Below are 16238 nucleotides of genomic sequence, written 5' to 3'. Positions count from 1 at the left end.
TTTATTTTTGGGTTTATTAAACTAAACTCAAGCCCGGTATTTTTTAGAATCGAGCGGATTTGGACTGCGGACTTCGGTGCTAATTGCCATGACTAAAACTCTTGGACAATATGTATTTTATAACCTTCTTATTAATTTGATACTGGGCCTGACAACTAGGCCCATCTTTTAACCTAAATGGGGGAATTGAGGTCCATTCGCACTTATATAAGTCGATTATGTGTGTTCCGTCGCCTACGAAATTTAGGGTTTTCGAGTGTTTTCACGCCGTTCATCTTCGTCTCCTAGCTTCTAACGCCTTGAGCATTCGAAAACCATGGGTTTCGCTGCGATCTGGAACTCTCACCCTAAGAAGTACGGGCCTGGTTCCCGCACCTGGTAAGAACGACCTTTTCTTCTCCTCTCTCATTTTGTATTGTTTTTTTCGATCTGTTTTAGTTTTGAAGAAATAAAGAGGCTCGTATCTATTTGTTGATTCGCGTTTGTCTAGTCTGACTGTCTTAGCTGCGAACTGGTTTTGAATTTTAGCTTCTAATGCTGATAGTTATGTGACACATGTTTCGTTTCAGACTTAGTTATATTACTGTTTAGGATTCTATTACGGGCGTTGTAGCAGTAACCTCGTTTTGTAGTTATAGTTTGTGTTTGATGATATTGAGAAGTCTAATTAAATAGGCTTTGGTTTGTGTAGCCGTGTGTGCGGAAACTCGCACGGGCTAATCAGGAAGTATGGACTTAACTGCTGTAGACAGTGCTTCCGTAGCAACGCCAAGGAAATCGGATTCATCAAGGTAAAAAATATGTTAAATGTTATACAACATGAGTTACTCTCGTCTCCTTATGTTGCTCGTGTCTTTCATTGCAAACATAACTAACATTTATCTTGTTTCATTTTTTTGCAGTACCGTTAAAGAATCTGGAGTTGCTTATGCAGTTGAAGTCGTTTGTTTTTTTTTTCTAAAAGATTTTGAGATTTTTATGTTGTACTGGATCTTATAAATGTTTTATGATTCTGTCGTTTGACATCTGAACTTTTATCAAAAATCTTGGTTCTACTTCAATTTGGTTATGATTTAATCTTGCAGTTTACTCCTTATTTTGTCTCAGTATTGGTTGATTATTAGATGATAGTAGCAGCAACGAGAAACCGTAAATGAGACGACCCATGAAGCAGATTAATTCACAAATAATCAAACATATACATTCTTTTAAAGGAAAATTGGAACTATAGATCAAGAATTCAACATATTTATCGAACCAAGCCTGTAATTTTCATTTTGTAAACCGAACAAACCGAAAGCTTAAATTGTTGACACAAACCGGACTAATTGGACAATCAATATTTCAACACTCAAACAAACTGAACCAAACCAAATATACCCGATGATGCAAATGGAAACGGTTTGAGTAAGCTCAATCTTGAATCGTCTGCGTCACTCTCCCGAGGAAAAATGAGCGTCACTCTTTTGGTTGCAGACACCGTCTGGTCGAACATCGAATCTACAGGCTCAGGTATTTCACCATCATGATCCGTCATTTTTTACTTCTTCTTCTTCTCTCTTTCCTTCTCTCGTTTACGAGATCTTTTTCCTTGATTTTTTTTTTTTTTTTTTTTGGCAGTAACTGAAGAACAGCTCTCAGTGTCAGTTCTCCTGTTTCCAGTTCCCTCTTATTCTTGATAAATGACTTATATATTATTTAAGTCTGGTTATTGTGTAATTTTGTATTGATTTAGCTCAGTCTTTTGTATAGTGGATACCGGTTAGAGTTTTAGTGTAAAACATAACTCTTAAACTTATCAAAGCCTTTAAAAAAATGTAATGGGGATTTTGAGATGGAACATTAAAGTGTATTGTCTGGAAACTCAGCTTGCATTTGTTGTTTGGTAAGAACCTTGAGAAAGCGACCAGAATAATCGACAAGAGAGGCGTCAAGAAAATCTCTGGCTTACCCAGTGGAAGATCCATCTTTCAGGTCTTCTTCACACAATCAACATTGACTCGATGTCTAAGAACATTGGTTTATTTGTTTGTTTGTGTTGTTTTACAGGTTGTTGGAGAATCTCAAAAGAGGGAAGAGTATCTCTGCTTCCCGGGAGATTACTGTGGATGCTATTCTTTCTTCTATGATGTTGTTAGCAGAGGAGAGCAACAATGTGTAAGATTCTTAATCATCAGAGGTTTGAATTTTAGTACTGCTACTGACTTTTTTCTACTTATTGCTTTTGGCAAAGTGTAAGCATCAATTGGCTGCGAGGCTGGCTTTTTCTTTGGGTGCATACAGCGAGATTGAGGTATCAGATGAGCATCTTGCCGTGATGCTTTCAAAGATCTGAATCTTTCTATGCAATGTGCAAAGTTATGTCTGAAGAATACATAACTCTCCCTGCTAGCTACCTCATGTAACAAAAAAATCAATGCCACAAGAAATTTAAGAGCTTAATCCAAACAACTATGGAATAACTTTTTTATTTCAATTTACTGTCTTTATTTTGAGAAAGAAAAATGATTTTTCTTAAAATTCAGTGTGTAAGGTTTAAAGTGGTATATTCCTTAATTTGATTTGGGTCTAGCTAGATTAATTTAACCAAATTAATCACATTTGGTATGTTACTTAATCTGATTTGGGTCTACTTAGATTAATTTACCTAAATTAACCACTTGTATTAAAATCATACTTGAATGAATCTGACATTCTAACTTACCTTTATCTTACCGAAAATACCGAGGGTAAATCAGTCATTTGCATCCGAACACGCTTTGAAATTTTCATCTCATAATAAGCTGTTGAAAATTCAATCTAATTTACTCATTTCGTAAAACAAGAATCTTCCAAGAACGCGACGAAACGGAGAGAGATAGAGAATGGAGGTGAAAACCGACGAGGTAAACGCCGCGGCGACGGAAACTCATGGCCTTAGCGAGCCGGAGGAGGCGTCAAACGCCGTCGTGCTCGCTGACGGAGCCGTAACGACGGAGGAGAGGAAGAAGACACAGAGCGAGACGCCTCCAGAGGATGATTGCTGCCCGATCTGCTTCGGCTCCTTCACGGTTCCGTGTCGAGGTGATTGTGGCCATTGGTATTGCGGTAATTGCTCGATCTTTAACTCCTTCCTTAATAAAATTTTCTGAGTCCAATTTCGTTTATTAGTGTTGTGGTGTTACATATAGGAAGCTGCATCTTGCAGTACTGGAACTACGCTGCGGTATCAAGGCCTTGCAAGTGTCCCATGTGTGTTCGTCACATCACCAAGCTCTCTCCGGAAGCGTCCTTGCAACAGCGCCAAGAGCCGGAGGTGAAGGAGGTTCTTGCTAAGATCCGTAGGTATAACCGTCTCTTTGTTGGAGGTTTAACTGGCTTTCTTCAGGTAATTAATGGATTTGATTCATATTCTCATGAGTGCTTTGGCTTTGACAAAAACCATCATCGTTGAAAATGTTTCAGAAAGTGCAGGAGCTGCCTTTGTTAATGAAGAGAATGGTGTGGCACATTATGGATCCGGATACTACCAACCTGCATTTTAACGAAGTTCGCATCTTTGCAGTTAAGAACGTTTTGAGCCATAGTTTCCATCTCGTTGGTAGTTCTATGCTCTGTGATTATCGTAGGAGTAACAGCTTTGTATCTATTCTACTATAGAAGGAAGAGAAACTAAGTTTGTTTCTGTGTTGCAGATGTTGATGAGTACCCTTTACACTGCCACCGAGTTTAATTTCATCCCAACGGGTAAGTTGCCTCGCAAGATTGAGATTCTCCTGGCCTATGCCTCTGCAAGAATCATTTGAGATTGATGTGATTAGAATCGAAGTTCTTGCGAGTCCAAACCCTTTTTCTAAAAGACTGATGTTCCCCGTTTTGTACAGGAGGGTTCAGAATAGTGACGGTGTTCGAGTTCAGTGCTATAGCAATGATTCTGATTCTGCGCTTGGTGGGGGTATATAGGAGGAGACGTCTTGCTCAACGGGTTAGGCATGTTGCAGCTGCAGAACTTGAACCAGAATGAGGCCAAAGGGAAGCTTTAACAGACTAATGAGTTGTATTAACATGTGAAGAAGAAAGCAAACGTTTGTTCATTGTGGATAGGTTTGGTAGATCATAGAAAACCGTTAGTACTGTGCAGTTTTACTGTCCATAAGCAAAATCATATTGAGTATATTCGTCTATTATCAAACAATTCAAAGATTTAAAAATAAACAGTATTGTATTGACGGTTAAAACGTCGTCTTCTGGAGATTCTCGAGGCGATCTAACGCAAATGCTACAAACGACGTCGTTTATCCCAACTGTGACGCTTAAATGTCGTCGTGTGGAATCTCGAGATGCTACAAACGATGCCGTTTATCCCAGCTATGACGACTAAACGTCGTCGTCTGGAATCTCGAGAATGTAACGCAGATGCTATACATAACGGCGCCGTTTTATCACAACACCCTTTCTACTCCCAAACACAATTTTGAATCCAATCTTTTTCTCCGATCCATCTGAACGGCGATTTCTATATCATCCGACGAATCGTATAACGGCGGAGCAAGCGAGAATGGCTACTCGTGCGATATCTCAGGAGGCATTCGACGATCTCGTTAAGGAAAACGTGGAAGATCTAGGAATGGAACCTTCCGAAGCTCTCGAAGACGCTCTCTACACACTCAAGCTCCAAGGCGTCGATCTCTCCGGTCCGTAACCTCTTTTCGCTTTCACTTCCCTTACTCTCTTGAGCTGGATCTATACTCATGCTTAGAGGAGGAAATGATTCCTTCTTTTGTTTTCCTTTTATGCTATAGGGATCATCACTTGTGTTCCAGGAGAAAGCAGCGTCAAGGACAATCCAGTGATTGCTTGTTTAGATAGACTCAAAGAGCTCGATGATGAATTTGATGAGATTTCGAGTTTGTTAGTCAAGCTCAACGAGCTTTGTAGCGGCCAAGAGTCAGGAAACGTGGCGATTGCTACGAAGCATGGTGCCGTGGAGCTAACTTGCTCGATTTGCTCCAAAATCAAGATAGACTCTAGGAGTAACGCCATTGTTGTGCCGTGCTTGAAAGCTTTGGCTGTATTGATCCATGGTATGATTAAGGTTCTTGAATTAGTGTTTATTCCCTTTTTTGTTGATCATGTGACTATCTAATTGTAGACATTCAGAGCACGGAGGCGTTTAGGAATGCTTCTGGACCGAGGATTGTTGTGGATCTTATAAGAGATTCCGGCTTTGATTCTGATTCGTTAGATGCTGGTTTTGCTGTTGTTGCTGCTGCGGCGACTGGTAACGAAGTTGTGAAGGAGATATTCATGGAGCTGAAAGTCGATGAGCTTATTCTGAAAGTGCTGAATCGTGAGAGTAAAGTTACCATTAGAGCTTTGTATGATGCTATTCGTGTTCTTTTGACCCCAGATGATAACCGTGTTGTTGCTTCCCAAGTAAGTAGGATCATACGCACGTGTTAATAGAAAGTGTTGTCTTTGTTTCATTAGAAAGTAGCTAATAGTCATTTCACGTTTTTGCTTTCATATGTTTTAGGTTTATGGTTATGCGCGGACTTTTGCCAAATTAGGGATTGCAAGATCCCTCACCGAAGCATTGCAGGCAGGGATTGGCTCGGATAGCTTGGTATCAGCAAGTATTGCGTTAAAATCAATTGCTGTAAACGTAAGTTGTATGCTAGTATAAATCTCTCTTTCATAACGTTTAACTGGTTAGTCACTGCAAATTCTTCATTTTGTTTCTTGTTGTAATACCTTACGCACATTTTTTTATGCAAACAGGATGAAATATGTAAATCTATTGCTGAAAGTGGTGGAATAGACACACTTCTTAGGTGTATTGATGATAGCGGTGAACAAGGCAACAATACTGCTGCGAAGACGTGCTGTTCATTGTTGTCCAAGGTGTGTAGCTTCTAAACTGTTCTGCAACCTGTCTATGTAGTCTTGAACGCCTTCAGTTGTTCTTAGTCATGCAAGCTACCTCTATAGTATTAAATGTCTTTTAATTGTTGATAGTTCTGCTTTAAATTTCAGAGTTTTAAGTTTTTGCTACCTCTATTAGACAGTAGAGTATGTTAACGTTTTCCCTGTAACAGAGGAGTGATTAATGCATGTTTTCGAATTTTTCATTTTCCAGAGTCTAGAATTGCTGATGTAGATTATTATTGTAAGCACGCGTGAGACCTGTTTGTCTAAATGTGTACTTGAATCTCTAGTTGGCAGGAAGCGACTCTAACAAGAGCACCATAGTTGAGAAGCGGGGTCTAGACAAGTTAATCAAACTCGCACAAAGATTCTCGGACGATCCTCTAGTCATACAAGAGGTAAGTAAACCAAAAGAAAACCCTCTTACTACATTCCTGTTGCGACTACTACTACTGACTACGGGTCAGGTCTATGGCAGTGTTACACTAGAATAGATAAGAACGTTATGTCGAGTGAGGAGTTTATTTTCTGTAACTAGTACACTAGGGTCTGAGTGCATAATCCTTGTGGTTGACATATACCGGTTTGTTCAGGTCATGTCTATAATCTCTATAATCTGTCTGAGATCACCAGACCATGCAGCCAGTGCTATAGAAGCTGGAGCTGGTGATCTGGCGATCCAAGCTATGAAGAGGTTCCCAGCAGCGGCTCAAATGCAGAGAAACGCTTGCAACATGATACGAAACATTGCTGTGAGAAATGCAGAGAACAGGTAAAAAAATCTCTTTCCAATTTTTTTCTTTCATCTCAACAATATTCACATATCGCACAAATTCTGATCAGATAAGCTTATGTTCAATTACAGAAAAATTCTGCTTGCCAGTGGAATTGAGAAGTTGATAAGGAATGCTAAGGCAAACAATGAGATATGCAGAGCCTCTGCAACTGATGCACTGAGAGACCTTGGTCTTGATAACTACAATAGCTAAGGCCAATCTTCCCCATCGCTACATTCATGCAAACTACGATTTGACGAGGTTTGGTACCAATCGTTTCTGCACTTTCTTATGATCCATTTTTGAAGCAAATTCCCATTAACGGTGTGCATTGAGTTCAGCTTTTGGGTAAGCCAAAGCTTTTGCGTCGATTGTATTGTCTGAATAGCTGATCATGTAGTAAAATGTGAAACTTTAAACAACTCCGAGTCTTATGAACACTTCTTTTATGTGCTCTACTTTTTTTTTGTTTTGTTAAAGTCTCTTCTCTGCTGTCACCAACCTTCACCTCTCTAGAAGAGTGTATTCGGAATATTATGTACGGAAATATATTTTTATAAGATTAAAATAAATAATTGCGTCATGTGGAGACCCATTCACAGTTTATAATATTAGGGGGGAATGGGCCTATGATGAATGCATCTCTATCGGCTTCTACTTTTAGGTGTAGATCGGACAAATTAGCCAACAATATCTCGACAAATGTGGCAACCTTTATTATTTTATTTTCTTCTTTTTAATGCAAAAATACTTTTTATATACCAAAGAGGAAAGTCTTTTCTATATTTAGATTAAAATACATTTGGGGACATATTGACCTCAGAATACATTGGGAAATGTCCAAGAAACAAAAAAAAGCATTGGGGATAGCGGTCTATGATTATATAAGGTTGTTAATGTGACTATGTATTATCTCATCAGCTAAGCTTCAGGTTCATACAAAACTTATAGTCAGCTAAACCTATAAATTAATTATGTTGTTAAACTATAGTTTGTGTTTTTTTTCATTGGTTAGCTAGATACATATTCAACAAAAAACACACAATACAAATATATTAAAATGTAACACTTTTCTTCATTTAATACTCATTTAAAAGTTTAGATTATTATTATATTTTTAACCATTAAAGCTATATTCTGCTATAATAATTTTATTTTTTCACTCTTATAGTACTTAATCATAGGGATGTGATATAAAAGATAATAAATCTATGTAAATTTTTTGTGTGTAAAATTTGTATTAGCTAAATTTAGTTCAATGTATCATGTTTATCATATTTAACAAAGTGGAAAGAAGGGTAGTTCCGTCATTGAAAACTTTCTCCCATATTTTTTAACAAATCACATTCCAACAATTCAGGAATTGTGAAAACTCTGTCTCATCTCTCTCTCCTCTATATCTTTCCTTCAAGCTGTGGTTTAGACAGAACAGAGAGCTGCTTTATAACGAGCTGATAGAGAGAGAAACATAGTTTACCATCACGAACCCTTTCTTCTTCTTCATAATCATCTTCGAATTGGAAAAAAACATAAAAGAAAGACAGGGATCAAACAAAAGAACAAAAACATCTCAAGAAACCCACTTGTTGGTTAGAGATTTCACGTGTCTCAAAAAGTCTCTTTCCCACACCCATAAACTTCATCATCATCATCACCTACTACCCTTTCTCAAACCTCAACGGCTCAAATTCCTCCACGTCAGGTTAGCTCATTTCTTCAGATGTACAGTTTAGTAATGTCGAGTCTCTGTTAGATATCTCCCGGAAACCTGCTCTAATCTTCACTTGAAACAACTTTGAGCTAACATACAGACAAAGGAACATAAACATGGACCGACCAGCAGTGAGTGGGCCAATGGATTTGCCGATCATGCACGATAGCGACAGATACGAGCTCGTCAAAGATATTGGCTCCGGTAATTTCGGAGTTGCAAGATTGATGAGAGACAAGCTAAGTAACGAGCTTCTTGCTGTCAAATACATCGAGAGAGGTGAGAAGGTTAGTGTTTTTCTCAATCCCTCTGGTTTCTTGATTTTTTTTTTTTTAATTCACTTGTGTGTTTGATTGCTTATGTGAATCAATGAAGCGTTAGTTATATAGAAAATCATCAACATAGTTGTTACATCATCTTCATTTACTTTGTTCTGATATGGATCTTTCATAATTCGAATGTGGAACATGATTATTATTGGTCATGAGATTTCTTTGATTTTTTTTTTCTATTATTTTTACAGATAGATGAAAATGTAAAAAGGGAGATAATTAACCATAGGTCCTTAAGACATCCCAATATCGTTAGATTCAAAGAGGTTTGTCTTCAACTCTCTCTCTTTAAAATCAAATCACAAGGAGAATTTTCGTGTCTCCTATATACATATATGAAATGCTCATGTTTGTTTGGTTTCAGGTCGTATTAACACCAACACATTTGGCCATTGTTATGGAATACGCAGCTGGAGGAGAACTCTTTGAGCGTATCTGCAATGCAGGCCGTTTCAGCGAAGACGAGGTTTGTCTTCTTCTCTTTTATTATTTGGCTTGGATGGTTAAATCAAAGATGAGATTAATGTATTGGTTATAACCTGTGTAGGCGAGGTTTTTCTTCCAGCAACTCATTTCAGGAGTTAGTTACTGTCATGCTATGGTAATGAGAAAATGATCTAGTTTAGATCCTCTGTTAAAATCAAACTCTCATGTTATTTCACTTTGATGTTATAGCAAGTGTGTCACAGAGATTTGAAGCTGGAGAATACGTTACTAGATGGTAGCCCTGCACCTCGTCTAAAAATATGTGATTTTGGTTATTCCAAGGTATCCATTCTTTGTCAAAACATATAAAAATTCATGTATAAAGTTTTTGGTCTTGTGCTAGATTCTGTCTCACAATAACTTTGTGTATGCTCTTGTTGTTTTTCAGTCATCAGTATTACATTCACAGCCAAAATCAACTGTTGGAACGCCTGCTTATATCGCTCCTGAGGTTTTGCTAAAGAAAGAATATGATGGCAAGGTAACCCTCCAATACTAACAATTATATTATACAAATCTTTTTTTTTTTTTTTGCTATATTATACAAATCTTAGTATAGCAACAGAGACTATCTTGATACTTTAATGGTTTGAGTTGGTCAAATGCATCATAACTCATCAGGTTGCAGATGTTTGGTCATGTGGAGTAACTCTCTATGTAATGCTTGTTGGAGCATATCCTTTTGAAGATCCTGAAGAGCCTAAGAATTTCAGGAAAACTATCCATGTGAGAGAGCTTTCTTCCTTCATGGTTTCTATTAGTTGAAACAAAAAATGTTATCTTCCAACATATATATAGCTAGCTAAAGATTATGTTCTGTTGCTTTCTCAGAGAATCTTGAATGTTCAGTACGCTATTCCTGATTATGTTCACATATCTCCTGAATGTCGCCACTTGATCTCCAGAATATTCGTTGCTGATCCTGCTAAGGTATATGCATAGATACCTTGTAACCCACGTTTTTGAATGTGTTTTTGTTTAGCTTTTCTCTTTGTTTGTTTCTTGCAGAGGATATCAATTCCTGAAATAAGGAACCATGAATGGTTTCTTAAGAATCTACCGGTAGATATCATGAACGATGACACAATGAATAGCCAGTTTGATGAATCGGATCAACCAGGTCAAAGCATTGAAGAGATCATGCAGATCATTGCAGAAGCAACTGTTCCTCCTGCTGGCATGCAGAGTCTAAACCATTACCTCACAGGTGAAGTGAAACAACACAAAAGATAAGAAAGCTTATTCAATTTTCTTGTTTTTCTAAAGTTCTCAACGTTGGTGACAAAACAGGAAGCTTGGATATAGATGAGGATATGGAGGAAGATCTAGAGAGCGACTTGGATGATCTTGACATCGACAGTAGCGGAGAGATTGTGTACGCAATGTGATGCGGTCTCGCCATGGTTTCGGATACAAACATGAACAAGAATAACAATGTGTACTTGTTTGCTTTGTTGTAAGTGGCCCTAACTTTGTCACAGTTGAATCTTTGACATGCAAAAGAGACCTTGCTGCAAAAATATTAGTATTTCTAAACTAAATTTGAAATGAAAAAAAAAAGTTTCGTTATATCAGTCAGTATGTTATTTACAGACATCAATGTTACGAAAAGAATATGATTACAGAAAGATAAGATAAAACTAGTAAGGGCCACTACTATACTGTTGCTCTTAAATGTATACTACTTGTCGCTTTTCTTTTAACCTTTGCTGAATGGTAAGGGTGGTCCCCCTCTCTCTTCTTTTTACATTAAATTTGTTCCAAACTTGTTTTTTCCAACATTTCGAACCTATTTAAAGCTTTTAAATCAATCAAATGAAATATGGGTAGGTATCTACAGTAGTTACATATGTTAATAATATTAACCGTTTAGAGAGTTTTTTTCTTTTAAGTTACGTGATATCGAGAGAAAAAAAAAAACGAAACCTATTTTAGTCTAGAAACAAGGGTAATGCAAAATTTAAGGTTACTTACTCTGAAAAATAGATAAATAATTAAGCTGAAATTAGATATGAAATTAGAATTGAGTAAATTGATCTATTTTTTTAATATTAGGTTCTAACTAGGATTATCGAAAACAACTAGAAATAGTAAACCCGATAGTATATTAATATATAAGATTAGAATGTCTACTTCACATTTCTCAATCTGGAAGTAAATAGCTGGGACATGGAGTTGGGACGATGTTTTAATCTTTTTTCAAACTCGCTTAAATGTGTAGAGCAATCAATTCAGAACGACGTTCGTACGGCAATTGACCTTTAATATATGCTTTTTGGGTTCAAAATTAGATGCTTACTCATGCAGCTTCCCCTTTTTCTAAATATTTTTTGAAATAATTACAAATTTTGATATAAAAAAAAAGAAGACGAAATAACTAATACTATTAAACTATAAATTTAAGGAAGAAAAAAACACAGTTACATTATTTTTATTTAAATGATTGAAGCATGTATAGACCAATGTGAAAGTGAAACAGTGTCTCATTGCCTCTTGTTATTGTAACATTATCTCAATAGATTCCCCCTTGATATTACGATTTCTTCTCGTGACATGTTATCTATCGCTTGGTGCTTGCAAGTCTTTCCTCTTTTTGTTGAACTCATCCTTATTTATATCTTAAATTTTAGCGTGTCTTCAAGATATGCTTTTCTAGATCATGATAAAATAGGAAACCAAACCTTATCATATTCACATATTTTGCTTAGATATACATAACACGTTTATACAATGGTAAATAAAGTTTAATCATGCAACTGTTATTCTGTTCGTTTCGGATGTTGATATATATAAAAGCCAAATAGTATCAATAGTTTATTAAGACTTGTATGAAAAGGACTAATTTATGGCGTGGTTTACTCGACCCAATGTGGGGGAAGGGGTCTCTCTATCATGAGGATGAAAATGCGACGTGTACTTTTGTAGCAATTGTCTGTAGTGTGTCCAACCAATAAGATTAACGACATGCTAATGGAGACATAACCCCGTTCATGTCACACTCTTTGGTAAGTTAAAGACTTAAAGTGGAGTTTTAACTAACATATATATCCATTAATGTAGTTGATTTTTTATTTTAACTTTCACTTAGTAAGTTGGAGTTGCATTTTTTGAGGGGCTTCGCACTTCAAAGGATTGATACCAAGTTCCATAACATATGTAGATGATTCTTTTAATTATTTGAAACACTTAGTTGAATCATAGAATGAGATATATCGAATATATATAGTTGGATGATAGATATGTTGCATATGCTTAACGAACTGAAATCAGTATTTAGGACTTACAAATTAAAATAGCTGACGACCAGAAAATAGCTAAAACGATATTGTAAGTATAGAAGGACAATCATTAGGGTGATAATCCAAGTGCATACACCTCTTTGATCTCTCTATACTGTCGGTCGTTTAAAGAGAGCGCGTGCCTAGTGGGTTGAAAAGAAGATCGTCCTTTGGTAGCGTCGAAGAGCCACGATCCGACTAACTTTTATTTACCAAATTGAAAAAAAAATATCAATGTATATTTTATATTTTGGTAATATCTAATAAAATCTATATGAAATTTCGTCTCATTCAACTGCATTTTCAAATTCTTAATAGAACTTATCTCTTTTATTATTCTTCTCCTCAAGGAGTGAAACGACCAAAACAATGGGGTGAAACGACCAAAACAACTTCTTCACGTGTTATTATTTCTTATGTTTAATAAATTACTAAAAGAAAATAAACAGTGCGAACTTAAAGAAAACAAAATGAAATTCGAAGATATTTGAAATTTTTTTAAAGATATTTTATCTGGAAAGAGTGAAAAAGGGTTGTTGCTAATTTTAATGTGAATGGACTTCTTTAATTCATTTCACCACAACACCCATGGACGGACTATTTGTACAATGAGAATATTTGGCAAAGCCAGGACTATCTAATTTCAAGTTGATAGATATTCAATGCCTGCACGAGTCGATACAAATATGATCCGACAACCCATATATTCATTTACAGACAATACAAAGTCGATCTAATAATACGATATGATTATGAGCTCATTTAAAGCTAATATACTCTTTAACACACGATCACGCTACTACTACACTAGTCTTACTTTCTGAATAAATATCGAATCTCCAGCCATATCCGCTTTAGATCTGACACTAAAGTTACTAGTGTTCATTACTGATTTGAACGTTGAAAACTATGTAAAGCTCAAAAGAAAAAAAATGACATGCACTACCTTAATATTCCGGATGTCAATGGATATTTTCTCTGTCTTTTGTTTTTTCAGTTTTTTTTTTGTCACTACTGGGGTAAACACAATTCCCATTAGGCAATAAAAGATTCTCTACATTTCTTAAAGAAGTTTGACAAAATAATTTAAGGAAAAGAACACCAATGATAACTCTTTTATTTGTTATCCATATTTTATTATTTCTGTTCAGTTCTATTATTTTCTTTGGGGGTAAATGCTTTTCATTATTTTCTATTTTATAAGTCTCTATCAGGAGAAACAATTAATTATAAACGCTTTTGGAGTTTTTTTGTGTGAGGATGCATCTGAAGTTTGCTGATATAAATACAAAGAAGATGAAGTGAGAGAGGGTTGAAGAAAACAAGACTTACTACTAGAGAGAAAAAAGAGAATCATGGTGATAAAAAGGATAGAGATGTGTATAGAGCTTATGAGGATAGGTGTGGAGTTTGTCGTAGTGGTGGCTGAAACCGTCAAGATTGCCTGGCGGCAACACCTCAACCACCGCACTCCTCTGCCACCTCAACATCTCCTCCGCCAGGGCATTTCCCCTTCTTACCCTTCTCAATTCATCTTTGGATTTCTCCCTTGAAAATCTGTTTTTTTTGTAATTTTCACGAAATCATTTACCCGCGTTTCTCTTACCTTTTGTCGTGGTGAACTCTTCGATGTAGTTTTTGTTGATTCTTGTAACACCTTAATTATTTTTTGTTCAATAAGTTTTGCACTTCTCTCGAGGTTTTCTTCTTCATGGTCCCCATTTGAGCAACACTAGTGTAATAATCAAGTGCGCAAATTAGTTGAAGAAGAGCTCAAAAGGATTAACAACAAAAAATTGGTTGCAGAAGAAGACGTGCAGCGGAAACAACCCCTAATGTCTTCATAATGATATTTAAGTACTTTACGACAAGCTAATCATTCAATTGTTATATCAAAATTTTGTTTAGTCTTATGAGATGGCTTCGGATCTGGCTTGGAACGTGGACTCGTTCATATAGTTGAGGAAAAAAAATCTTAATATAAAAATCTGGTGATGGCTCGTTATATCGTTGAATGCGTATATCTCCACCATGAGTAACTAAAGATTAGCACAATTGAATTGTTAAGGGGGTGTTTCTCTTAGTTATTTCACACAAAAATATAATATCTCATTCGAAGCTCAACAATTTTTAAAAAAATACTATTTCTTATTTTTTTCCTTTGCTTCTTTCATTATCATAAAAATAATTTATTTTATCAATAAAGAATTTTTATCGACCTTCCACTATCAATTATCATTTTCGCCATGAGAAAATATGATGACTTTTTTTTCTTTTTGCATAGAAGTAAGCCTTCAAACATATACAGTATTAAGTAAAACCTCGTATAAAATCTTTACACAACTGCTATAGTTAAAAACATTTATATTTGTATTGATCAATATATTGCAAAAATTTTAACTTCATATTATAGCGGAGTGTTTAGCATTGCACGGTATGATTACAAAAAAAAAAAAAAAAACTTTCACAGAGCTTGTTATAACTCTAATGATAAAAAACGTTAAATAAAAATGTGCTCAAAGTTGATTTTGAACCATGCGGTGAGGTGTATCACAAGATTCACAACAAACCAAAAAAGAAAGAACGAAATATATATCATGTGTGGTATGAGGCCAAAGGTTGTCACGGCTGATGACGGTTATGGCTTGTGGGTTCATTCATCTTTTCATCGCTGAATGTCGAACTCGTGATCTTAAAAGAAAACTTTTACATTAGTAGAGGTATACTCTCTTTTTTTGTCAAGGCATCAGTAGTTGTGACTTGTGATTAATAACTTACTGCGTAGACCAATTTCATGTCAACACAAATCAATGCGTCTGCGCAGTGTGTACAACATTTTTAAAAAATTGCCATACTCAGAGTCACCCTTACAAAACCTGCTTATGCTTAATACATGTGTATAATATATTGACAGAAAATAATTAGTAATATTATTTTTAACAAAACATATATGGGCTTATATATTAAGACGCATGCAACTGCAAGTCACGCAACACAAACAAATCACATTAATGAATTGGTTGGCTGACCATAATAATAGAAACTCTTCTGTAGTTATCAATTAAAAAAATTTGTTCATATTTTCTGAGAATAATTGTTGAAATTAAGACATGAAGCCACATTAAGTTGTTGTATTATCAGCCAAAGTGTTTCCTACCAGTTACTGGGATAAGTAGAGTAGGTCAAATGAAATGTAATGCGAGAGAAATCTTAAACCTATTTCTAAACAGAGCTGTTAAGTATGTGTACTCTTAGAAGAAATATATTGTATTATGTAATAATGTGTTCTTATAATATAATTAAGAATAAATAATGATGTAGACGCGAAGCCATCCATATACATAATTCCACAAAAAGTAGGGTTCTTGTGACAATAATTAATGATACTGAACATGGATGAGAATGGGGTGAATACAGTTTGACATGAAGACAAGAAACGCTATTATCCATGGTCCTTGTTATTATGATAACAAGTGCATGTACTATTTTTCCTATATTTAGTAAAGCAATTTATTACATGTTTCTTTTTTATTGATTGTTACCAAGGTATTTAGGAAGTTCACGTCTTATGTGCTGAATCAACTGCAGAAAGAGGTGACTTATCTTTGATGATATAACTTTTATGATTGGTTGTAGAAGAAGGTGATACTTCACAACTCAAAATATTTTCTCATTATTTTTGTTGGAGCAGCTCCAATGTATAGTATCTAGTTAACTATCTCAACTAATAAACCAATTCTAAAAAACA

General features: G+C 35.7%; 6 protein-coding genes across 9 annotated transcripts; all 6 read left to right on the top strand.

Annotated features, from left to right (window-relative positions):
* The first annotated feature begins 147 nt into the window (after positions 1 to 147).
* Positions 148 to 1092, top strand: LOC103843792 (40S ribosomal protein S29). The gene is made up of 3 exons (XM_009120604.3): positions 148 to 378; positions 692 to 791; positions 903 to 1092. The coding sequence occupies exons 1-3, from the start codon at positions 317 to 319 to the stop codon at positions 909 to 911; spliced, it is 171 nt and encodes a 56-aa protein (XP_009118852.1). The 5' UTR covers positions 148 to 316; the 3' UTR covers positions 912 to 1092.
* A 151-nt stretch (positions 1093 to 1243) lies between these two features.
* Positions 1244 to 2548, top strand: LOC103843698 (zinc finger SWIM domain-containing protein 7). The gene is made up of 5 exons (XM_009120492.3): positions 1244 to 1512; positions 1621 to 1642; positions 1869 to 1974; positions 2050 to 2157; positions 2234 to 2548. Exons 1-5 carry the CDS (start codon positions 1452 to 1454, stop codon positions 2333 to 2335), a joined length of 399 nt encoding a protein of 132 aa, XP_009118740.1. The 5' UTR covers positions 1244 to 1451; the 3' UTR covers positions 2336 to 2548.
* A 241-nt stretch (positions 2549 to 2789) lies between these two features.
* On the top strand, positions 2790 to 4204 carry LOC103843481 (E3 ubiquitin-protein ligase RNF170). Of its 4 annotated transcripts, none has more exons than XM_009120252.3 (5): positions 2790 to 3087; positions 3171 to 3367; positions 3445 to 3543; positions 3675 to 3726; positions 3864 to 4204. In XM_009120252.3, exons 1-5 carry the CDS (start codon positions 2865 to 2867, stop codon positions 4001 to 4003), a joined length of 711 nt encoding a protein of 236 aa, XP_009118500.1. In that variant the 5' UTR covers positions 2790 to 2864; the 3' UTR covers positions 4004 to 4204. The 4 variants fall into 4 exon arrangements, with proteins under 4 accessions (XP_009118500.1, XP_033142054.1, XP_009118558.1 ...); XM_033286163.1 differs by having other exon boundaries at positions 2793 to 3087; positions 3454 to 3580; positions 3864 to 4153; XM_009120310.3 differs by having other exon boundaries at positions 2793 to 3087; positions 3454 to 3543; positions 3864 to 4049.
* Positions 4205 to 4316: 112 nt separating this feature from the next.
* Positions 4317 to 7217, top strand: LOC103843384 (armadillo repeat-containing protein 6). Its single transcript, XM_009120144.3, has 8 exons — positions 4317 to 4673; positions 4782 to 5063; positions 5132 to 5415; positions 5516 to 5644; positions 5761 to 5883; positions 6198 to 6305; positions 6501 to 6679; positions 6773 to 7217. Exons 1-8 carry the CDS (start codon positions 4538 to 4540, stop codon positions 6894 to 6896), a joined length of 1365 nt encoding a protein of 454 aa, XP_009118392.1. The 5' UTR covers positions 4317 to 4537; the 3' UTR covers positions 6897 to 7217.
* Positions 7218 to 7501: 284 nt separating this feature from the next.
* LOC103843292 (serine/threonine-protein kinase SRK2E) lies at positions 7502 to 10781 on the top strand. The gene is made up of 11 exons (XM_009120034.3): positions 7502 to 8385; positions 8495 to 8681; positions 8918 to 8992; positions 9091 to 9192; positions 9274 to 9327; positions 9402 to 9494; positions 9601 to 9693; positions 9834 to 9938; positions 10044 to 10142; positions 10221 to 10419; positions 10503 to 10781. Exons 2-11 carry the CDS (start codon positions 8511 to 8513, stop codon positions 10598 to 10600), a joined length of 1089 nt encoding a protein of 362 aa, XP_009118282.1. The 5' UTR covers positions 7502 to 8385; positions 8495 to 8510; the 3' UTR covers positions 10601 to 10781.
* Positions 10782 to 13497: 2716 nt separating this feature from the next.
* On the top strand, positions 13498 to 14197 carry LOC103843199. Its single transcript, XM_009119927.3, has one exon. The coding sequence runs from the start codon at positions 13846 to 13848 to the stop codon at positions 14041 to 14043; it is 198 nt and encodes a 65-aa protein (XP_009118175.1). The 5' UTR covers positions 13498 to 13845; the 3' UTR covers positions 14044 to 14197.
* The last annotated feature ends 2041 nt before the right edge of the window (positions 14198 to 16238 follow it).

This window comes from Brassica rapa, chromosome A01 (assembly GCF_000309985.2).
Source record: "Brassica rapa cultivar Chiifu-401-42 chromosome A01, CAAS_Brap_v3.01, whole genome shotgun sequence".
Taxonomy (NCBI): domain Eukaryota; kingdom Viridiplantae; phylum Streptophyta; class Magnoliopsida; order Brassicales; family Brassicaceae; genus Brassica; species Brassica rapa.
Note: the sequence above shows the minus strand (reverse complement) of the source record. Positions and strands in the feature narration are given on the sequence as shown.